Here is a 25,006-nt window from a genome sequence, read left to right as displayed (position 1 = left end):
TTCCTACATGTGCTATAAGCCTGAAGGGGATAAATGGCAGGAGAAGACGAAGAGTTACACCAGCTCCTCACTGGAGAAAGTCCTGACATTTCTTACCTGCAACAGATGACTGCCTTACAGGACAGTGCTAGGTCCAGGAAGCACTGACGGACTTCAAACGAGAGAGCATACTTCAAAGTCTGGCCATCAATAATGAGAGCTATATCATTTTCTTTCCCCAGTGAATCGCCCAGGTTTGTACAGTGATGGCTCAGGGTTGCTCTTGTTGCCTAAAGTACAAACACATATGAAAAAAAGAAAAAAATGTTTCTTTCCACTATACTCCAGCCATCTCTCTAAACCGGCATTAGCATCCTTGACACATCTCAGATTCAAAGGTGGGTTAGAATAAATGGAGCCTGCTGCTGCCATGGCTTTTGCCACTGCTTCCCCCTCAAAATATTATAGATTTTTTGAACGTCCTTCCCACTGCCTACTCCAAAATACTTACGTTTGGAAAATGCTTTGCGATCTACTGTTGAAAAGGGCTACATATTTATTATTGTTTCACCATCTTCCAAATGACTCAATCTTCGGCTCTCAACCTTTTCCTCAGACTCTTAAGGTAGGAATCGCAAAAGTGCTTACACTGGCCTCTCTTCCTATTCAAGTCAGAGTTTTACCATTGACTTCAATGGAAGCAGAGTTAGCTCAGTCCTGAACATTTTTTAAAAATATTAGTTTCTCAGGACCAAATTTTCAAACATGTGCATGTAAATTGTGTGTATTCTTTTGTGTGTGCAAAAGTGCACACATAGTTTTAAAAATAGCCCTCACTGACTCATTCCTTGTTCACGCTCTCTCGGGCCACCAGACTTGGATAACAAAGACTTTAATTAACCCCCACTCAAGCATGGTACTTTGATAAAGAAGATGCTCAGTAACTGACCGCTTATTAATCTACTACCAGATTCACAGTTCTCTTGGTTTTCTTGAAAATCGATGGTTATGAATTATTTCACCAGATTTACTCTAACAAAACAGCTCTCCAAAAGTGTGTCTACATTATCTACTGGTTCAAGTTTTTGGAAAGGGGCTTTTCTGACACATTTGTAAAGTAAAGGGACAAAAATTGCCCATGGATTCTGGAAATCTGTGGGGTAAGGACTCTTCAGAGGCTGGGGCAGTCCACTGGTATGGTGTTTGCCTGCATGCTTCTCCACTAGGCTCTCCTTTAGAAGCAAAGCTGATTTACCTCCTGCTTCCTGACAGAATGACTCAGCATATATTTGGTTTATCCAGGTTCCCAGCTGAGAACACAGATGGCAAAGCTGAGTGCCTGACCATGCAGCATGGACTGCATTGTTATTGCTTTTTTTGAGGATAGGATGGGGCTTCCCTTGCAGCCTGTAGGCTAGAAGGAAGGACTCAGAGTCGCCAACTCTCATGATTTTGGCATAAATCTTATGATAATTATTCTTTTCCTTAAAGCCCCAGCTCCTGGAGTCAAGTGAATATGTGATGATTTCAGTCTTCATCGTTCAAGAAAAAGTAAGTTTCTAGCCTTTGTATCTGTGGAGAAAGCTTCCAAATGTGATCCCAGTGCACCCGAAAGGCTCAAAAAGCATAAGGCAGATAAGAAGAAAACCAAATCTTTTATCTGTACATAATCTCATGATTTTAAAGCCAGTCTCATTGTTTTTGGTGAGCCTGACTCATGATTTTTGAACATTTGGGGTTGGAAGTACTGATGGTTTGCTGCCTCCATTGCCTCCAGGAGGCTTTCTAGCACCAACTGCATCTCAGGTTTTCTGTAAGCAAGGTCCATTCTGGTATGATCTCCAATACACAGCATTGCAAAACAAAGTATCCTTTTTTTTGCTCATCCCAGAGCTATGAAAACCTGGTGCCAACTTAACTGTCAAATATGTGTCTCAGTCAGGGCTGGAGCTTCCATTCAGGCGACCTAGGCGGTCGCCTAGGGCACCAGGATTTGGGAGAGCGGCATTTTGCCGCCCTTGGCTGCAATTCGGCAGCGGGGGGTCCTTCCGCGCTCTGGGTCATCGGTGGCAATTCTGCAGCGGGTTCTTCACTCGCTCCGGGACCCGCCGCCGAAGTGCCCCAAAGATCGGGAGCGCAGAAGGACCCCCGCTGCTGCAGAATTGCCGCCAACGACCGGGAGCGAGGAAGGACCCCCGCCTACGTCGCGAAAAACCCTGGCGCTGCTCCTGGTCTCAGTGCTTAGATGTGCTTCCTTCCTTTGTATGCTGGTCTACAGGAAAAGGTACCATTTCTCTCTATCTAATATGAACGATACTGGAGAAGGATTATATCTGTCAAATGAAAATACTATATTTATGTCTCATTGTAATCCATTCATTGTTTTATGATGCCACATTTCTCCAGGGAGAGCTACAAATCTACAAGCAGTTGCTGAGTGCTGCATTTTCAATTTGCATCTCTGATTTAACAGACAGATGTAAAAAAATAAATGTAGCCAAACTGCTCCCGACAGACTACACATCTGCTGGTACTGAAGAACACAAATTACTCCAGTTAAGTTCAGCATTACCATACAGTCAGGATTTCCCCTACACATTCACCTTATGGGATAATATGGCTTTGTGGTTGGGGTTAATCAAAACATATGGAGACCAGAACATCCACACTTTTGGAAGATGAAGACATACCAGCAGACCAGTTTTCTACAACAGGAGGTAAAATCAGTAAGACTCCATCTACGCTACAAATTCAACTGAGGGTATGTCTACACTGCAATCAGATGTGTGACTGTAGCACATGTAGACATATAAAAGCTAGCTTTGGTCTAGCTACCTCAGATAACAATAGCAGAGAAGCCACAGCAGCACGGGCATCAGCATTGGCTGGACACTTGAGTACATACCCAGGTTCCTGGGCTGGCTTGCATAAACTGTACTACTGCCTATGCAGTGTGCTGCCACAGCTTCTTTGTCACTTGCTAGATCGAAGCAGCTCAGGTATGTCTACATGTGCTAGAATTACACCTCTGATTGTAGTGTGAACATACTCTGAGTTAGGGGCCCAGGTACACCATAGAACACCATTGAAATCAATGACTGTTTAAGTGTAAATGAGGGTAGAATTGTCTTCTATCCCTATTATATATGCTGCAATGTTTTCTCATGCATGTTGCCACCAAATAAATAAAAGAACAATGACAGAAGTATGAGGGGGGGGGGGCGGTTATGTATTACGGATTCTTCACTTCCGGTCCTAAACTGTTGCTATGCTTCAGTGCACTGTGAAAACAGTTGACAAGTTTTGCCCTTGAGGCTGGTGAGTTTTAGAGATGAATGAAGTGATTCATGTGTATAATTTATACATCAGTTTATTGTAGAATGTTGAGAGATCCTCTTGGATGAAAGATGAAGAATAAATGTAAGACAGTCATCATTATATGCATACAGTATACACATACTGGCAACCACTGTGATATTCTGTGGGATTGCTGAGATTTTCAAGTTCCCAGCTAGACAAATAGATTGCAAATGTAAATTTCTTCAGTATTCTGAAAGATCATATAAATCATTTTCTATAGGGATTTCACTTTCCAACTGAAGGCCATTCTATATATATGTAAACACATTCTTTACCACACAGTTTGCCAGACTGCTAACAATCCTGCAGAAAAGGAAAATGCCTGCATTGCACTTTAGAATAGTTTGATGCGAAAGGAGAACGTCTTTTATTTCACGGAACTTGCCATAGAATCAAATATGCTTGTAATATAGGAGTTTTTTTTCTTTTGGGGTTAGTGTAAGACTCACACATTTCACTCCTGAGATGCTTAACTGAACAGGACGAAAGTTATTTCCACAGCAATCTAAAACAGAAACAGCCATGCTACCATTAGTAATGAAATCTATTCCAAGGTTTTGTTTTTTAATTTTGTTGCAACAAATATGTTGCAACACTAATTTTCAGGACTTTCGCTTTGGCATAATTTACGGCTAAAGCCTGAACCATTTTTCAAGTATGTTTACATGTGCTAGAATTACACCTCTGATCGTCGGAGCCCTGGGTGCATAGGACCCCAGTAACGAGTGAGTGTTGAGAGAATATGGAATAGGTCAATGCTACGCTCAGCTGATGCGGCAACTCATGGTGTCGGATGCCATCACATGGTCAAGAGACGTATACCTAGAACACACCACCAGACATCGGCAATACCAGGAGGGATCAGCTAGAATGTCGATGAGAAGTGCAGTCAGGAAAGTAACTGAAATACTTCCCTGATGGATTGTATTTTCTAATTGGACAACCTACTTGTCATAAACATACAGTTAAGGGTTAATTATTCTTTTACCTGTAAAGGGTTAAGAAGCTCCCATAACCTAGCTGACACCTGACCAGAAGGACCAATAAGGGGACAAGATACTTCAAAATCTGGAAGGCGGGAAAAGTCTGTTGTCTGTGCTGTGTGTGTGCTTTTGCCGGAGACAGAGAAAGAAGGAGCCAAACCACTCCCATAGGGTAGCGAATATTTACAGAAGGAATGTATTTGTGTATTTGTGTAATTTTAAAGTTTTGCCCAGAGGGAAACCCTCTGTGTTTTGAATCTGATTGTCTGTGAGATTATCTTTCATTCTAATCTTACAGAGGTACTCCTTTCACCTTTTTTCTTTAATTAAAATTCTTCTTTTAAGAACCTGATTAATTCTTCATTGTTTTAAGATCCAAGAGTTTGGATCAGTGTTCACCAGGACTAAGTGGTGAGGGGATATTCTCAAGCCTTCCCAGGGAAAGGGGTGTAGGGGTTTGGGGAGGATTATTCTCAAGTCTGCCAAGAAAAAGCGGGTTAGGGACTTGGGAGATATTTGGGGGAAGGCAGAGTTCCAAGTGGCTCTCCCTAAATATTTGGTTAACGCTTGGTGGTGGCAGCGTACTGTTAACCTAAGCTGGTAAAAATAAGCTTAGGGGATCTTTCATGCAGGTCCCCACATCTGTACCCTAAAGTTCAGAGTGGGAAGGGAACCTTGACACTACTCTAAATTCTCAATTACCGAGGGACAATCTTCAGTCACTGATATATGTGCTTTCCACAACCAACTCTCTGTATAACTTTTCATGAGTGATGTACCCAAATACGTGGATGCTAATATATAACTGTATTGTTAAATTTATTCATCTAAATTTGGGTTACTGGTGATTATGCATTATATGTACCTTATGACTTTTAAAACAAACCTTGTATTTATGAATAATCTAAGCACTATAGCCAGATGTAGAGACACTCTTTTCTTAACCTGTGTATTGTACAATTTAACATTAGCTTTAATAAAATATTTACACTAGAAAGATTAAATGTAATAGCAATGGGGAAAGTGAGCATTTTGTCTATTTACCTGCGGATCTCTTTACTGTTTACAATCTGTTATTTTGAATTTTAAATGTTTACAAATTATTAATAGTTTCCATTACAGCACTTTTCGTTCAAAGGTTTCTAAGTACTTTTAAGAATGCATCTGTGACTTCAGAACAGAAAAACTTGCTGTTCATTCTATCTTAAATAAGGTTGGCCTTCTTTAGTCAGAAGAAAATACACCAAGGTTTCAAGTTCTGTACTTTCACCAACTGATTATTTTCATTCACAACACTGAATGACCTTGATATGACCTTCCATGGAGACAGATAGCAAATACACTATACTTAGTAGCAAGAGAGATATGGATGCTACATACTGTTGCTTGCTGGATGAGTGATGAGAATTGCCTGAAAATTAAGGCAGTATTTTGAGTCATCTCAAGTTCATAAAAGTGCCTGCTTAGTTAGTGCCTAAATGTCAGTGATTAGGTCAACAATTTATACAAATAAAAATGACCTGAAGTGTAAACATTTCCAGAAGTCTTGCCAAACTGTACCAACCAATTTGCTGAGGTAATACTACCAAGGGACAGAGACATCTGTCTCAAATGATTTCTGAATCTGAACTTAAAGCAATCTGAACCATAATAAAAATTGAAGAGTAAATAATTGCAGTATTAGCACATTTATATTTCTTTTTGTGTACACTTTTAATTGAGTCTGAAAAGTGATGGAGAACAGTATTTCACAGTTCAAGGGCCAAATACATCCCTGCTGTAATACCACTGAAGTCAGTGGAGTTACACTAAGGGTGAATTTGGTCTTATGTCTTGAATGAACTTCTTGGAGGTTGTTAAAAGAGTTACTGCATGTAACTTACAGGTAAGATTCAGGCATCCATATTCACACTGAATAGCACCGGACTCTACAAGCAGCCGCATTGACATAAGTAGCACTAACTGCAAGGTGAAGTACTGCTTAACGTGAGTAAGTTTGGTACAATCTGGGCCTAATTCAGCAGTCTTTCTGAAGCTTGGGAAAGTAAGCAGTAGTGAGGAGGGCAGACGGACCTGCTTGGAGGTTGGAAGTAGCAGGGGCTACTCAGTGCCTGTCAGGGTTCCCCCACACACACTCTGAACTCTGGGGTACAGATGTGGGGACCCACATGAAAGACTCCCTAAGTTTATATCTTACCAACTTTGGTTAAAACTTCCCCAAAGTACAAATTCCTTTCCTTGTCCTTGGCTAGTATTGCTGCCACCACCAAGTGATTTACACAAAAATTCAGGGAAGGTCACTTGGAATTCCTATCCCCCCAATATATCCCCACCAAGCCCCTTCAACCCCTTTCCTGGGGAAGCTTGAGAACAATATACCAACCAGTTGCTTTAGCAATGTGAGCACAGACCAGACCCTTTGTCTTCAGGACACTGAAATCAATCAGGTTCTTAAAAGAAGAATTTAATTTATAAAGGAAAAATAAAAGAATCACATCTGCAAAATCAGGATGGAAGGTAACTTTACAAGGTAATAAAAAGATTTAAAACACAGAGGATTCCCTTCTGGGCTCAGCTTCACAGTTACAAAAGCAGGAATAAAACTACCTCTGTAGCAAAGGAAAATTCACAAGCCAGCACAAAAGATAACCTAATGCATTTCCTTGTCCTACTCACAGTTTCTGTGGTTTTAGATGGATTATTCCAGGTATATTTTCAGGAGATGTTGTACCTGCTTGGCTTCTCCCTCCGCCTAGAGAGGGAACAACACACACAACAAAAAAAACAAATCCTTTGAAAGTATCTTCTTTCCTCATTGGTCCTTCTGGTCAGGTGCCAACTAGTTATTTGAACTGCTTAACCCCTTACAGATAAGGCAATCCAGTACAGCTGCCAAGGAAGGATTTTATGCTATTGCATACATAAAGGTTGTTACCCTTCCCCCTATATTCATGACAGTGCCAATACCTGAAGTCTAGAAGACATGCAGGGACAGTCAAGGGGAGTGAATTTATGCTCCTTATTCACTTTTATGCCCCTCCATGGCAGCATAGACTAGGTCACAAACTGGCCCTATAATACCCTAGCGAAGGCCATGATCTGATTTCACAACAGGGGTTTATAAAAGAAAGACAATACACCAAGTAAAACATTTCTCTGGGAGAATTAACTCTCTTGCTCCTAATTTAACAATAGGAATTGGAGAAGGGGGTTGGTCAGAAGGTAGAAGCAGCTGGGATGTGCAAGTTGACAGCAAGGATGGATGTGGTGCTCCTGAGTAGTCAGGCTGAAAGTAGAGAAAGAGCAGGGAGAGTAATGGCAGGAGAGATGTTCAGGGAGGAGGAAACTGGAGGGCATGGCAGAGCAGAGAAGGAGTAACGACACTGTTGGAAGAAGCGGGAGAAGAAAGAAGGGAGGGTAGGTAGAAGGTGGGTGGGGGGAGTCAGGTGGGCAGAATGCTGACTGTCTGAAAGAGCCTGCAATGCCATGCCAGCCAGCTGGAAGGAGAGAAGAGCTACTTAAAATGTGGCAAGAAGACAGAGGCTTCTTCCCAGCTGGCTTTCTATAATCCAAGGGGTCCAGCACTCCTGGGGAACTAACATGGCAAATCAGAATTAAGGAGCCAATACCAAACTGGACAGTATAACCTGGAACCAAAATCACAGGTTATACTGTCAAGTATCAGAGGGGTAGCCGTGTTAGTCTGGATCTGTAAAAGCAGCAAAGAGTCCTGTGGCACCTTATAGACTAACAGACGTTTTGGAGCATGAGCTTTCGTGGGTGAATACCCACTTCGTTGGATGCATGTAGTGGAAATTTCCAGAGGCAGGTATATATATGCAAGCAAGAAGCAAGCTAGAGATAACGAGATTAGTTCAATCAGGAAGGATGAGGCCCTCTTCTAGCAGCTGAGGTGTGAAAACCAAGGGAGGAGAAACTGGTTTTGTAGTTGGCAAGCCATTCATAGTCTTTGTTTAATCCTGAGCTGATGGTGTCAAATTTGCAGATGAACTGAAGCTCAGCAGTTTCTCTTTGAAGTCTGGTCCTGAAGCTTTTTTGCTCTAGAATGGCCACCTTAAGATCTGCTACTGTGTGGCCAGGAAGGTTGAAGTGTTCTCCTACAGGTTTTTGTATATTGCCATTCCTAATATCTGATTTGTGTCCATTTATCCTTTTCTGTAGAGTCTGTCCAGTTTGGCCGAGGTACATAGCAGAGGAACATCGCTGGCATATGATGGCGTATATTACATTGGTGGACGTGCAGGTGAATGAACCGGTGATGGTGTGGCTGATCTGGTTAGGTCCTGTGATGCTATCGTTGGTGTAGATATGTGGGCAGAGTTGGCATCAAGGTTTGTTGCATGGATTGGTTCCTGAGTTAGAGTTACTATGGTGCAGTGTGCAGTTGCTGGTGAGAATATGCTTCAGGTTGGCAGGTTGCGTGGGTGAGGACTGGCCTGCCACCCAAGGCCTGTGAAAGTATGGGATCATTGTCCAGGATGGGTTGTAGATCCCTGATGATGCATTGGAGGGGTTTTAGCTGGGGACTATATGTGATGGCCAGTGGAGTCCTGTTGGTTTCTTTCTTGGGTTTGTCTTGCAGTAGGAGGCTTCTGGGTACACGTCTGGCTCTGTTGATCTGTTTCCTTATTTCCTCATGCGGGTATTGTAGTTATATTGTGTTTAATTTTAATGTATTGTGCTATTCTTACTATATGGAGTAATTCCTAGCATGAGGGATATGGATTATGGTGTTCTATGCTTCTTCATTTCGATTACTGAATAAACAACTTTCTCCATCAAACTGTAACGAATTAGCTTTAAGACCTCATGGTATGATGTGCCTATACTCTACCAGTGCACTCAAACTACAACAAACTCAATCCAGGAAAAACGAGGGCATGCTTTTGGGGAAGAATTAGCAATTTTGTCTACTACAAAAATTGTAGTACACAATTATAACAATCTACAGTAATTCAGTGCACACAGTATGGGTCTATTTTTGATAACAGCTTCACATCATATATGCAATAGCAAGAACAGGAATTCATGTTAACCCTAAGAACACCTACCATTAGGATTCTAAGGAGTTCAGTACCAGTTGAGAAAGATCATTCCTAAACATTTGCTTTTTTCAGATATAAGCAGAGTCAGAATGAGCTCTACCCTGACGTCTGGTGGTAAGCTGTGGAAAAAGACTTCAGGGGCTGATCTCATTCACATGAGCACACCCACCCTGCCTCGCATGATGGGACTGCTTGCCCAAACGGTCACTTTGGCTGCTGTAGGATCCCCAGTCTCTTTGTTATTGGGGCAGGTGTAATAAAGTGTTGTTATCCTGGTTATGTGACTCAAGGACAGTAGAACTGTACTTTTATGACAGAGGAACTCACCCTCACTTAAGGAGCACTTGCTAGTCAAGGGACATGGGTTCCAAATCCTAGTGACCTGAGAGCAGTTAGGGTCTGGTAGGTGTATTTGGTAGTGTGGATGTTTTCTGAGGGCACTAAATGCCACTTTAATCCCCTCCTTCCTCCGCTGTGTAATGACAGAGCTAATTTTGATTCTATCAGGAGTCTTGTAATATACTGCAGAGCTGAAATCAATGATATCTAGGTCTCAGCATTAGTATCAGCACTGAGGTCCCCCTACTAACAGCTGAAATTGCAGTGAGCTGAAATTACTAATAGCTGAAATCACTGACAGCTTTGTCAAATGGGGGGCCCCCTGGAGAAATATTGGTGAGCAGCTAGCAGGATGGCTGGTGGAGAGGTGTGGCTAGCAGAGAGGAGCAGCTAGCAGGGTGGCTAGCAGAGTGCTGCAACTCATGGTGAAGATTGCAGCAGAATCCCACGGAGAGGTGTGGCAAGCAGCCGTCGACCAGAGCAGCGGAGCATGTAAGATGCCCCCCATACCTCCCCCCCGCTTACACCCAGGCTGGGACGTGAACTCTGCAGACGAACTTCCAAACTCTTGCTGCACTGACCAAGGTCAGAAACTGTGGGAGGGGTGACTTTTGCGTTGCTGGACTCAAGAGCCACTCTGGGGATGCACTGACCAAGGACAGAAACTGTGGGTAGGGTGATTGTTGGTTTGTTGGACTTAAGACCCTGAGGGGAAAAGGACACTGCCAAACTTACTTGGGGGTGGGTATTTTGCTTATGGTTTGTGTTATGAATCCTGTTTGTGGTGTTTCCCCAACATAATGCCATATTGTTTCCTTCCTTTATTAAAAGGCTTCTGCTACACTCAGACTCTGTGCATGCGAGAGGGGAAGTATTGCCTCTTAGATGTAAGTGATTGTCCCAGGTCACTGGGTGAGGGCTCAAGCCGGTTTTGCATTGTGTTACTGAAATGGAACTCCTAGATACTGAACCCGGCCCTTGTTGCTGCCAACTCTGATGGGCAGAAGGGTTAAACATACATCAGAACATCCAAATCCTGAGCTTATGAATAGATATTTTAGAAGAGTGAAACTACCTCAGATCTCAGAGGATAATGGAGCAGCTCTTGATAAGTAAATTGCTGTACAGGTAGTTGAAGTTGCAATTAACTGTTTAAAATCCAGTAAAGCTCCAGGTCCCAATGGGTTTTCTGAGGAGTATTACAGAGCTCTAAAGCAAATGTTGGTCCCTATTTTAACTTAATTAATGGTACATTGCAGGGGAATGAGATTCCAGATTAATGGAAAGAGGCAAAAATTGTGATCATTCCTGAAGAAGGGAAAGATCTTACCAACTGTGCATCATATAGACCTATTTCTTTAATGTGGACGCTAAAATTTATGCCAAGGTGCTAGCAAACAGACTGTCACCCTTGTTTACTCTAACTAACCAGGCTTTGTTGCTGGTAGACATCAATCTAATAATATTGGAAGAACTCTGAATTTAATCTATAATGTTAATTCTAGCAACTGTTGCTGTGCACTGCTTTCTTTGGATGCTTAAAAAGCCTTTGAGCAGTTGGCGTGGGAATACCTTAGACAGATTTTGGTGAGGTTTGGTTTGGGTAATCAGTCTTCTATAGGCATATTGACCATGTATACTCATCCTCATGTGTCTGCTTTGTTTGACAGTCATCATTCCCCTCCTGCTAAGTTATCTAAGGGTATGAGACAGGGTTGCCATTTATGCCTTCTGTTTGCTCTGGCCAGGGGCGGCTCCAGGCATCAGCACGCCAAGCGCGTGCTTGGGGCGGCAAGCCACTGGGGGAACTCTGCCCATCACTGCGAGGGTGGCAGGCAGGCTTCCTTTGGCGGCTTGCCTGTGGAGGGTCCGCCGGTCCCGTGGCTTCGGCGGACCTCCCACAGGCATGCCTGCAGAGGGTTCCACTGGTCCCACAGCAGGCAAGCCACCAAAGGCAGCCTGCCTGCCGTGCTTGGGGCGGCAAAATGCCTAGAGCCGCCCCTGGCTCTGGCAATGGGGCCATCTGCAATAAATGTGAGAAACAGCCCCTTAGAAAAGGGCATCAAAACGTCTTCTGGATTAACTCAAAATAGCTTTGCATGCTGACGACATCCTGTTATAGTTGCAGGATCCAGAAGTCCCATTAAAAATTATAGTACAATTGGCTTTGAAATTTGGGCAGGTATCAGGCTTCAAAATAAATTACAGTAAATCTAACATTTTAGGAATTAATATTCCTGAAAGGGTCAAACCAAACTGCTATCAGCTACATAAGTTTAAATGGTGAAAGAAATCTTAAAATATTTAGGAATAAATATTGTGAAGAAAAATATATTTTAAGGCAAACTGCCCTTCACTGTGGAATAAAATAATAAGACTTGGAGGAATGGAACAAGTATTAAATTTCTTGGCTAGGTACGGCAGCACTGGTAAAGATGAATGTCTTCCTAAAGTTAATATTTTTGTTTCAGTTCATCCTTGTTGGTATCCCTGACATGACATTAAAAACTTGGCAGAATACACTAATAACATTCATATGGAACAATAAAAGACAAAGGGTGAGTTATAAATTCTGTTTAATCCTACCATGTAGGATGGACTAATTTCCCCTACTTTGGTTTATTACTATTATTATGCACCACAATTAAAAGATCTGATCAACTGGGTTAACAATAGACCAGCCACACACTCAGTAAAACTCAAACAGCACTGGAGCCCAAATATAGCTATTTATAGTAATTGTTATATAAAAAGAAATGTAGGTCATCAAAAAATAAATCATCCATTCATCCAGACCACTTTAGCAGTTCTGGACAAATTTTTCAAATTCCTGCTACCTAGCCCTTCTCCCTTGGCCACTGTCTTTAATAATCAGGCATTTACTCTAGGAAATATCAACATGACTATTCGTTGTGAATAAGAGCTGTGACTACTCAGTTTGGACAGCTATTCCTGGGACCTGCTTTGAAATCATATCAAGAGATATGTAATAATGTAAATAATTTAAAGCTCCCATATTTTCAGTATTTACAAGTCAATCATTTTATGGTGAAATTTGGATCGCCTATCTAGACCTTTAGCCACGTTTGAGGAGTTGATCCAGGAGCAAGCTGGATCAAAAGGTTTAATTTCTAAAACATATGCAATTTTGACCGAAAAGATGTTGATAAGAAAACTAAGATGAAAAGATGGAGGAGAGATTTGGATAAAGAAACTGATTAGGAACAGTGAGTCTCTATCTGAGAAAGGGGATAAACATCTTTAATTTGTGTCACTCATGAAGAATATTCTTATAAGTTACTGTATAGACGGCATAGGATACCAGTAAATATCTATCATATTTTTGCTACTAGAGAGCTGCTCTGTTGGAGGGTTTGTGGGGGAACAGGAACATGCTTGCACATGTGGTGGTTGTAACTAGGAATTAGACAGCTTGAAGAAGAAATTGTCAAAGCAATTCATCTTATAACAAAATGCCAGCTTCCTAGAGATACGCTGACCTGCTTACTTAATGCTCCAGTAAAGGATCTACATTTTAAACAGAATGGCAAATTAATTTCTTTTCACTGTTAGGAGCAAGATTCTGGATTGCATATAATTGGAAAAATGTGACTCTTCCTCCTTGGAATTGTAGTATAGTAAACTATGGACTGTCCTTGTAACCGAAAAGCTTTCATACTAAGTATGTACACAACAGAAGTGCCAAAATGAGAATAAAATTCAGAAATGTGGTAACCTTTTTTAGTGTACTCAGAGGAGGAGGGCTCCCTAGTCAGCAAGCCATTATCTTTAGTCAGATTCTTTGAATATTAACCAGATCCTGAATAAGTAATAAGAAATGTACGATAAGAACATAACGTAAGAACATGATGCAGTATGTTACAGTTTTATTGTAACTTAGACTTAACAAAAAGTTTTAAATAAAATCCAAGAAAAGAAAAATAATTTCTCCTCTCTCTCCTCCCATCCCCTTTCCTGCCCCACCTCCTTCTAAGCTTTCTCCTGCTCCCAAATACAGAATATGACCTCTTCCACCCACTTGACCCACCTGAAGGGTTGAAACTGATTTCTACTCCCCTAAATGGATGGAGACAATCTCCTGTCCCTGCCCATTGCCTAGTTCTCTGCCAAGAAGTCCTCTCTTCCTGCCCTCTGCTGTCTATTGATGCCACCAGTACCATAGGCGCTGACTCCGTGGGTGATCCAAGGTTGACTGCAGGACAGATGCTATGCCTTCTTCTCTGTCTCCCTTTCCTCTGCTAGCTGGTCACTGCTCCCTCCCATTTGCTCTTTTCTTCCTCTCCCCCTCGGTGTCTCTTGTTAGGAAAGGAGGACCTGAGTATATGGCAGATATTGACTGGCTAGTAAGTGAAGTTGAGGAGAGAGACTCAGCCACTAACCTTAGTCAAACATGGAGAAATCAACAGGGAGTCAAATAAGATGCCTGAAAAGTGGAGCCTCATGTCAAAAGCAACAAATCAGCCAGGCCTAGTAACAGGCATTGAGAGACAGCACTAGGAGTCCTACCAAATGTTTGAGTCCCTGGCCACAGAGACTCTTCCCTCCCTCTGTGCAGCAACCCCTGGGGCAAATGTTCAATGAGCCAGTGTCCTATATCACAAGAGGCCATAAATCAGAGACATCTTTTCACCTAAAGAATGCTTCAGGAAACATTTTATGTGGCACATTCTCCAACATCTAATGATAATCCTTAATCAACAATTTACACAGCAAAGTGGCACTAATTCTCACAGCAGATAAACACACACCCTAGAAAGTGGTATACTCCTTTGTACACAATTTGTCACTGATATTAAAAAAGTATAGGTGATTCCACTCACATATCCTGTTTTTATTCTACACTCACCAACCAGGGACCAGTCTTCTACTTTTGCTTAATGCTTTAAAAGCTGAAAACAATTATGAGTCAAATCAGTTGGGAAGAAGAATTTAAACAGTAAAACACAAAAGATAATTGGGAATTGTTTAAGTACATTTTACTAAATGCCCAAAATGCTACAATCCTACAACTGAGAAAGAAGGCTGTGCTGTTAAAAAAACAATTTGGCTTAGAGGAGAAGTAAATGCAGGTATGAAAAAAATATAACGAATGGAACAAGGGGGAAGTTCATAGTAAATCATATAAATCAGAAGCTAGGAACTGTAGAAAATCTATAAGGGAAGCTAAAAGATACACAGAAAAATCTATGGCCAGCAAAGTTAAGGGAAACAAGAAAGAGAATTTTTTTAAGCATATAAGGAACAAAAAGAAGCTTACCAATGGTATTGGAAATGGTGGAACTGTCAATAATAATGCAGAAAAGGCAGAAGTGTTCAATAAATATTTCTGTTCTGCCTTTGCGGGGGAGGGAAGATGATGTAATACTATCATATGTGTAAGCAGAGTCAGGATGAGCGCTACCCTGACATCTGGTGGTGAATTGTAGGGAGTGTGGAAAGAATTTCAAGAATTTCAAAGAGTGTGGAAAGAGATTTCAAGTATTTGCATTGGCATCCACCCCCCACTTAGCATAAGCCCACAGCAGACTGGGATGGTTATTTTAACAGCTTTGGGATCCCCAATTTCTTTGTTATTGGGGCAGGAGGAAAAAAAAGTTTGTCACCCTGATTGTGTGAATGGGGAGCTATGGGACAGCTTTGTGACAGAGATGACTCAACCTCAGTTGGGTGGTACTTGATAAACATGGGACATGGGTTCCAAAACCCCATGAATTGAGAGAGGTTGGGGACTGGTGTGTATACCTGATGGTATGGGCCCCCTTTTGAGGGCCTGGAACACCAATTACACATTCTTCTCTTTCCAATATTAAAGAGTAGAGCTAATTTTGATTGCATTAGGAGTCCATCTAGAGACTGCTGAGCTGAATTCACGTTAGGCCAATGGTGTACCAGCACCAGGGCTCCCCTACTAAGAGCTGAAATTACTGAGTGCTGTGTTAACCAGTGCGGGAGCCTGAAGACCTATCGTTAAGTGGCTGGCAGAGTGGAGCCATTTGCAGTGTGCTGGAGCAGCCCATGGAACAGTGAGCGGAGTGAAGTGGTTTGCAGGGATGGCTGGAGGAGTGGCACAGTTGGTGTGGTGGAGCGGGTAGTGGTGAAGGCTGCAGCAGAACTCCACGGAGAGGTGGAGCAGTTGGCCCTGGTCCACGTAAGGTGCTCCTTAACATCCTGTGTGGACTCCCCTTCCATTTCCACCCAGGCTGGGGGAGTAAAACTCTGCAGATAAACTCTTGAATTATGGGGTGGCACTGACCAGAGACTTTTGGGTTGTTGGACTTTGGGGTAATTGGACTTAAGACCCTAAGGGGAAAAGGACATTGCCAAATGTACTTGGAGGTGGATTTTGTTTATGGTTTGTGTTATAATCCTGTTTGTGGTGTTTCTCCAATGGGATGCCGCATTGTTTCTTTCCTTTATTAAAAGGATTTTGCTACACTCAGACTCTGTGCTTGTGAGAGGGGAAGTATTGCCTCCTAGAGGCATCCAGAAGGGTGTGGTATGTAAGTGTCCCAGGTCACTGGGTGGGGGCTCGAGCCGGTTATGCATGGTGTTATTAAAACGGAACCCCTGGATACTGAACCCGGCCCTTGTTGCTGCCAGCTCAGAGGGGCAGAAGGGTTACATATGATAAAACACTTTTCAAGTGATCTTGGTAAATGGGGCACAAGCAAATATGTGTTTTTGCCTGGCTAAATGTAAAGACATACATCTAGGAACAAAAAATATGTGGGCAATACTTACAAGATGGGGACTCTTTCCTGGAAAGCAGTGCCTCTGAAAAGGATTTGGGAATCATGAAGGATAATCAGCTGCACATGAGCTCCCAGTATAATGCTGTGGCCAAAACTGCTAATGTGATCCTTGGATATATAAACAGGAATTCTGAGTAGGAATAAGGAGGTTATATTATCTCTGTATTTGGCACTGGTGCAACCCCGCTGGAATACTGTGTCCTGTTTTGTCCACATTTCAAGAAGGATGTTGATAAATTAGAGTGGGAACAGAGAATTGCCATGAGCATGATTAAAGAATTGGAAAACATGAACTTATAATGATAAGCTAAATAAACTGATCCCTTTGAGTCTAACAAAGAGAAGGCTATAGTCAGGGCCAGCTTTAGGGCAATTCCCCCGATTCCCGGAATTGGGCCACATGCCTTAGAGGGCCCCGCAGTGTCCGGAAGAGGGGCCTTGCACCCTCCGCCGAAGTGCTGCCGGAAACAGTGGCAACCAATTGAGCTGCCGCCGAATTGCCGCCACTATCTTTGGCAGTAGCTCAATCGCTGCTGCTGCTGTCTTCGGTGACATTTCGATGGCAGTTCTTTCGAATTGGGCCCCACACGTCCTAAAGCTGGCCCTGGCTATGGTGTGACTTGATTACAGTCTATAAGTACCTACCTAGGGAAAAATATATTTCACAATGGGTTCTTCAGTCTAACAAGCAAAGGTATAACCAGATCCAATGGCTGGAAGCTGAAGCTAGACAAATTCAGACTGGAAATAAGATGCAAATTTTTCATGAGGCTAAATTAACCATTGGCACAGTTTAGCAAAGGCTGCGGTTGATTCTCCAACACTGGACATTTTTAAAACAAAATTGGATGTTTTTCTAAAAGGATTCAGGGAAGTCCTGTGGCTTGTATAATACAGGAGCTCTGACTAGGATGATCAGATGGTCCCTTCTGGCTTTATAATCTATGAATCTCTGATGTAGTGGAAAGTCACAATCCTTTGCTAGAATTAACTCACTACTGTTAACATGAGGGAGCAGCAAGTAAGAGGAACTGCAAGAAGATATTTGACCTGAAAAAATGAACCTGAACATCCTGGAAGATTTCAGTGCTATCTTTACAGTTCATCCACAAATAGGGACTGGGGATAAGGGTGGATCTGAAGAGGGAATATATTCAGAGCTCTCCAGCTATCAGTCACTAACCTAGTTTTTCTCCTTTATGAAACTGCCTGCACAGATCCCTACTCTTTGAGATTACCCATCAACCTATCCAGGAGGAGAACTGAAGATGGGATGCTATAATAAAATATCCCTGAAATGGGCACCAGACCTAACATTTGAATTAAGACCTTGATCCACAAAAGAATTTGTGCAGTTTCATTCTAAGGGCTGGTATACACTAACGCTGTAAGTCGACCTAAGTTATGCTACTTCAGTTACATAAGTAATATAACTAAAGTCAATGTAATTTAGGACAACTTACAGCAGTGCCTACACCATGCTATGTCAACAGGAGACGCTCTCCTGCCGACTTACCTTCTGCCTCTCGGAGAGGTGGAGCACAGATGTTGGGAGAGCGCTCTGCCATCGACATAGCTTGTCTTCACCAGATACACAGAACCATATACTAAATCAACACCGCTGCACAGATCGCAGCAGTGCTGCTTTAGCCAGAAGTATGGACAAGCCCATAGACTTCTACTGAAGTCAATGGGACAGCACACAAAAGCAAGTGTTCCCTCCCCCCTACAAGGTCCTGATTCATCAAAGCACTTAAGCACCTGATTTCAATGGGACATAACAAAATTCTTAAGTGTTTTGTTAAATCAGGGCTAAAGTTTCATTGTTTTTAATGTGAGCATAAGAATCCTTTCACGCAGCTCCCTTTGCAGGATCAGGGCCCAAGAGTGTAAAATTAGTAAAGATGTATCTTAAGCTACAAGGAGTACATCTGCAAGTCTCACACATAGACAAGTTATATATATATGGCTGCAGAAGCTAACTTTGGTGGCATGATCTTCTTTTTCATTATTTACTGTCTATTCTGCTTCTATTGGTGCTATGCACATAGAAAAGCAGCTTTAAAAATCAAAATCAATTGGACAGAAACAATACGTATGTTTCAGGTTTTAGTTTCACGGCTGGGAGCCTATGTATGTGATTTCAATAATTTCTCCTGTGGACTGTTCCCTTCCATAACAAGTCTACCCTGCAGACATCTTTCCACAGTTTTAATTTTCCTACTCTTATTCCCCATTTTAACAAGTGACTTGCTCAAACATTTTATTTACCAAGAAGAAACTTCCTGAGTTTTGTACACTGTGTAAATGTAGTTTCATTCTGCAGATCACCATATGTTGAGGAACACTAGGGCACTGTTATAAATCTTAGCAGCAGAGTATAATTTGTTGACAGGCAGAGAATTAGAATATCCTGAAGCAGAGTTCATGTGTGGTCTTCACTCTAGACCACATCCTGCCTTTCTGTATGAAACCTTGTAATGGCTTGTTTGTATTTTGTCACTTTCTAAAGCCTCACAGAAGGACCCTTCCTTACCAGGGTCACTCAGCATCTGAAAGATAAAGCAGACACATTAACAACCCATAGGGTTCTACGCAGATGATTAAAAAGAAAACGGCATTCCATTTTGGAATTTAGCACTGAAAGGAATGCTACATAAAATTTCACACACAACTCCAAAATGGACCAAATTCAGACTTGATGTAAGTGGGTACAACTCCACTGATTTCAATGGAGTTATACATACTTACACGAAATCTGAAGTTGGCTCATTACCTATAATTGTAAAAAGCCAAATAATAAAAAAGTTTGAAAAACTAATAAAAGTTTATAAAAGGAAATGATATGGATTTTCTGGCTTGGGAATTTTTAGCAGCAGCATTTTGTGTAGCATGAATGACAGTAGAAAAATCTGGTCCTATCTTCACAGAAACTATATTCATATTTCACGTGCAGTTTAAGGCTCAGTATTGCCCCAGGTGTAGCAAAAGATCTGGAGAAGAAAACCAGTATTGAAATAGACTGGTTATTCTGGGTATCAGACAACAAATATTCTTTTTCTTGTTAAGATGGACAAGGAAAACACTGACTGTTGAGATCTGTGGCCTACATCAGGCACATTGCTTACTAAAGTTGAGAGCAACTATAGGTTGCATTTTGGCAACTCCTGCTTTAATATTTTGGATACCATTATCACATATTCCTTTTTTTATCTCAATAGAGTTAACGTAAGAGTGATCTTCCAGGATGAACCTCTATAACAGCTATTAAACTTGAGTTCCTAAAGTAAACTGTTTATATTGGTACCTGTTTACATACCATATCTATTATAAATCTTGGAAGTGTTGTTCAATTGCTGTAGTAAGAAGATTAAATGGTTTCTAAATTTTAATGAATTTTTCTGTCACCAGAACTACTGTCCCAGAACTCCGAGAACTACTGTCATGTTTTGTATGATCATATAAAATCACACAGAATCTGCTAGCTCATTGTTCCAAAGGACACTAAACTGCCAATTGGACATATCTTACCAATATGAGGTGTTTATTTTTTACTGCATTTACTGTTTCCTTCCTACATCTGGATAGTGTGAACAGTTAAATGTGATACAATTGTTTGAATTTATTGGAAAAGTGAAGTTTATTGGATTGGATTTTGCAAGTGAAATGAGTCTTCCACAGAGTGCTGTGAAGAACAGAGGACTTAACTGAAGAACCATATTCAGGGAGACACTTTGCGGCCAGGTTTGAAACTCTTTCCACTGTACCTTAACCACGGTTTAAAGGGTTCACCATCTGTTTAGTGAAGAGCATTTCACTTGAAGCTGTTTAGTTCCTGAGCTCATGGGACCTGTGGACATCTGGCATAATGTAGTGTACAGTAGAGAAGGAATAATGAAAATAACAAAGGAAAGACTAAATAATGTTTAAACCAAAGCTAGCTGAAACAGAATACAAGTATTCAGGGCATCACCTGTTGAACTGAGGATGCAGGGGAAATATTTCTTACAATAAACAGCACATGTTCCAATTTCATCCCAGAAATAACACCTCCACAAAACTGAAGTACAGTTAACTGCAGGCACAAACGACCCTACCTGATTTGCAAGAGTAATCAAACTGTCAGATGTCTAAATTCTACAATTCCTGCCTGGCACCTAGAATTTTGTGAAAGCAAAATTGCAAATTCAAAATTGCAGGCAAATTTCAAAAGTGTATTCTTAAATTTTGATAAATGGTGGAATTCACATCTCTGCAAAGGCTGAATAATTGCAGGGATTGCAAAGAATAGGCCTCTCCCTCATACCTGAACACACGCCACAAGGTCCATTGGGCATGTTCTTTTGCTCCCCTTCCAAAGTGTCTTATTACAACCTTCTTATGATCTCTCACAGAGTGAGCTACCTCAGAGCTTGACTCTCCAAGTGATGGTTCTTGTGCATTTTAGTCTTTCTGCCAAATTTAGGTTCCCTAAAGTCTGTGAGAGCTTGTGTAATATATATGTAACATGTTCTACTGCACCAGTCTTATGTAAGCATTCCTGTTATCTTTCTACTTGATCTGTAAGGTAAGGAAATCCTGTGGCCTTATTTTAACTTTAGAAATCTGTCTGGACCTGTAAAGGAGTTTTAAAACTCTGGTGCTCAAACATAAAATTATTATCCAACAAATAATACTATCTTTTAAAATATGCAGTTTATTCTGTTACATAACATTGAACTTAAAGTTGTGGTTTGTGTCACACTAAATGCAAGCTCTCAATAGATAGCAAATATATCAATAGAATTTGCTAGATACCGGGAATGGTGAATCTACCTTTTATTCTATATGCATCACTATGGTATCCAAGATACCACTCCCACCTCCCTTTCACCTAGAGGCTCTTTTACACACTGTTCACAATCACTCTCTGAAGTTCCTTTCTCCAGTTCCATCCATTCCTTTTCCCTCTGGCTTCCATCCCTTGCACTCCCCTGAAACCACTCTTGCCAAAATCTTTAATGGCCTCTTCCTAGCCAAAGCTCAGAATCAGTGATCCACCCTCATTCTGCCGGACACTTTCCACACAGTTGGCCATGCTCTTCTTGAAATCTTCTCCTCTCTAGACTCTCACCCCTCCTGGTTCTCCTCCTACCTCTTTAAGTGTTCCATCACTGTATCTTTTGGAGGCTCCTTCTGGTTTCCTTTCTGTGGTGGTCCCTCAGAGCTCTGTCTTCAGTCCCCTTCTCTTCTCTCTCTGCGCCCTGCCTCTGGGTCATCTCATCCACAAACATTAATTCAACAACCATCACTATACAAATGATTCACAGATCTACTTCTACACTCCAGACCCATCTTCTTCCATCCAAACTAGAATCTTGGCCTGTCTCTGACAACTCCTCAGATGTCAACTCAACACGGCTAAATAAAGCTCTCAGTCTTCCCCCACAAGCCTTCCCCATTATCTTTTATCACAGTGGAAAATTCCACCATATCAGGTCGATATTGTGGTGCCATTTTCATCTCTGACTTCTCTCTAGGTCCTCATAGCCAGACTATGTCTAAATCTTGCTGATTCTTTCAGCCTAACATCTCTGAATATTGCCTTTCCCATCTGTCCAAACAGCAAAAACTCTCTTTCAGGCTCTCATCATTGTGCGTCTTGATTACTGCAACATCCTTTTCTCTGGTCTTGCAATCATTTTCATTCAGAATGCTGATATAATGATCATTTTCCTAGTCATCTCTTTGACTATGTCATGCTTCTTTCCTTCCCTCCACTTCTATATCACATCAAACATAAGCTACTTGTCTTCACTTTCAAGACTCTTCACAGCCAATCTCTCACTATTAAGATGTCAAATTCTGCTTCCAATCAGTCCATGATGCCAGTTTCCATTGTACATTTGTTAAATTTTCAAAGAAGCATCTTCATGCTTTCTTTCATGCTGCCTCACATGCTTAGGAAGAGCTCCCCTAATCATCCGCAAAGCTACCTCATTAATTCCTTCAAAACCATTCTTAAAATTCTCCTTTCCATTGACGCCTACGAAAAACTTGACAATGGTAAGATTGCAGCTGTGCCGAGACCACTCCCTGTCACGCTGCCTAGTACTCATTGTTTCTTTGTAATCAGTTCTCAGCCCAAATGTATCCATCTGTTCTCTCTCTTTTTTTACAATTAGATCGTGTGCTCTCTGGGTTAGGAACTGTCTTTTTGTTCTGTGTCTATACAGCTCCTAACACATTGGGGTCTTGGTCCATGACAAGGGCTCTGAGGTGCTACAGTAATACAAATAATAACAAATAAAATAAGTATATCTGAATGCCAGTTTATATACAAACAGTATACAAAGGATCTCTATTTCCTTCCCCCTCCATTCTTAAGTTAGCTGGAATTTTCCCAGCCATATAGGATACACACTAATTATCAGTAATAATTTACAGCGATGATTGTATTACACTAGCATCCAGAAGCACCAATCAGGATCAGAGCTTCCATTGTGATGGACTCTCTATGAACATGGAACAAAAGACAGTCCCTGTCCCAAAGAGATTAAAGTGGAAAACTTCAGTCCTGGAAAGATTTATGCTGACTAGAGAGAAGTCAGAGATGAATAACCCATTGACTTTAGTGTTCACACAAGATCCTTAAAGTGAAAAAGGTCCAGTTTTCAGATTTTTCTTTCACAAGCAGGGCTTTCAAACTGTGACCATTTAAATGGATGAGTGAGAAGAATTTGGAATCAGATTTTAAATGTCTCCATGAAACACAATGCAAAACCCTTTAGCATGAGAGGGAGAAAGAGAGAGAGAGAATGGAAAATTTCTAACCAATAATTTCCTTTCTGCTAGCAGCATCTCCTACAGTTCTTGACATCTGGGCTGTTCGCCTCACTCTGCAGCTTCATGGAGGCAGATTAGTGTTTTTGCGCCATCGCTTTGGGAAGGACAAAGGCAGTGGTGTGCCAGACCACTGTGGCTGTCTCCATGGTGTCCTCATTAACTAGGAGTACCACCTTCCTCAGACTAGTGGTCTGCAGAGAAGGGGCTACTAGGATGATTTGAGGAATGGAAATTCTGCTTTATGAGTGGCAACTCAAATAACTTGGCGTGCTTAGCCTGACCAAAAAAAGGCTGAGGGGAGACATAATTGCTCTGTACAACTATATCAGAGGGATAAATACCAGGGAGGGAGAGGATTTATTTAAGTTAAGTGCCAATGTGGACACAAGAACAAATGGATATAAACTGGCCATCAACAAGTTTAGGCTCAAAATTAGGTGAAGGTTTCTAACCATCAGAAGAGTGAAGTTCTGGAATACTCTTCCAAGGGGCGCATTGGGGGCAAAAAGTCTAATTGGCTTCAAGACTGAGCTTGACAAGTTTGTGGAGTGGATGACAGCATGTGGCCCATGGGCAACTGCCTGTAGCAAAAAACCCCAAAGGCTGGAGATGGGACACTAGATGGGGAGGCTCTGAGTTACTACAGAGAATTCTTTCCCAGGGAGCTGCCTGGTGGGTCATACCCACATGTTTAGGGTATAACTGATTGCCATATTTGGGATCAGGAAGGAATTTCCCCCCAGGTCAGATTGGCAGAGACCCTGGAGGGTTTTGCCTTCCTCTGCAGCATGGGGCACGGGTCACCTGCAGGTTTAAGCTAGTGTAAATGGTGAATTCTCTGCAATTTGAAGCTTTAAACCACGATTTGAGGACTTCAGTAACTCAGTCAGAGGTTAGGAGTCTATTTCAGGACTGGAGGGGGGTGATGTTCTGTGGCTTATGATGTGCAGGAGGTGAGACTACATGATCACGATGGTTCCTTCTGACCATAAAGTCTGTGAGACTATCCAGGAGCCAATGTTCGGACCTCCTCCAGTGGTATTGGAGGTCACTGGCAATTCTCTGAAGCAGCTCCTGGTACTCCCTATAGTCGTCCGGTGGAGATGGTGAGGATGGAGTGCCTGCTTCATTCAGATGCAAACATGAGACACCTACCGGTACCTGTGGATACAGGCCATGTCCTCCTCCTCATACTCCGTTGGATCCGGTGGGTGCTGAGCAGAAGCAGTGTGGTAAGATTCATGGATGGATCTGGGGCATCTCCCATAGGGGTAACAGGGGCTCCAATAAGGCCAAAAGGAGGAACTGACCAGATAATGATAGTAATCTGGAGAATGAAGTAAACTACTGCATATGCATGGGCCAATGATCAGTGCTTGTTAGAATTTCCAAGCTCAAGCATGTGGCACGCATACACACGTGGAATACACATAGAGCACTCAAAGAGGGACCAGCTATGGCATGGTCTCATTGGTATGTGGAGGTATCTATCTGTCAGATCAACTGAAGTCAGAAAGTACCCTTTAGACAGGGATGAAACTGTAGAGATTAGGGTCTCCATCCAGAACACAGTTTTCTTCATCTACTTGTTGAGCCTTTTGAGATCTAGAGAGGCTCAGATTCCCACTGTACACTTCTGAATGACAAAGAAGATGGAACAGAATCCTAAGAATCTTTCTTC

The 25,006-nt window shown here is 41.9% G+C and overlaps 1 protein-coding gene across 3 annotated transcripts in view; it reads right to left on the bottom strand.

Moving 5' to 3' along the window:
- The window catches only part of ATP8A2 (ATPase phospholipid transporting 8A2), a 657,063-nt gene that overhangs the window by 342,532 nt on the left and 289,525 nt on the right, over positions 1 to 25,006 (bottom strand). For all 3 annotated transcript variants that reach the window (XM_050937153.1, XM_050937152.1, XM_050937151.1), the window contains exon 25: positions 97 to 269. In XM_050937153.1, the coding sequence (XP_050793110.1) occupies positions 97 to 269 (173 nt within the window). The remainder of the gene's footprint in view (positions 1 to 96; positions 270 to 25,006) is intronic.

Source organism: Gopherus flavomarginatus, chromosome 1 (genome assembly GCF_025201925.1).
Source record: "Gopherus flavomarginatus isolate rGopFla2 chromosome 1, rGopFla2.mat.asm, whole genome shotgun sequence".
Classification (NCBI taxonomy): Eukaryota; Metazoa; Chordata; order Testudines; family Testudinidae; genus Gopherus; species Gopherus flavomarginatus.
Note: the sequence above shows the minus strand (reverse complement) of the source record. Positions and strands in the feature narration are given on the sequence as shown.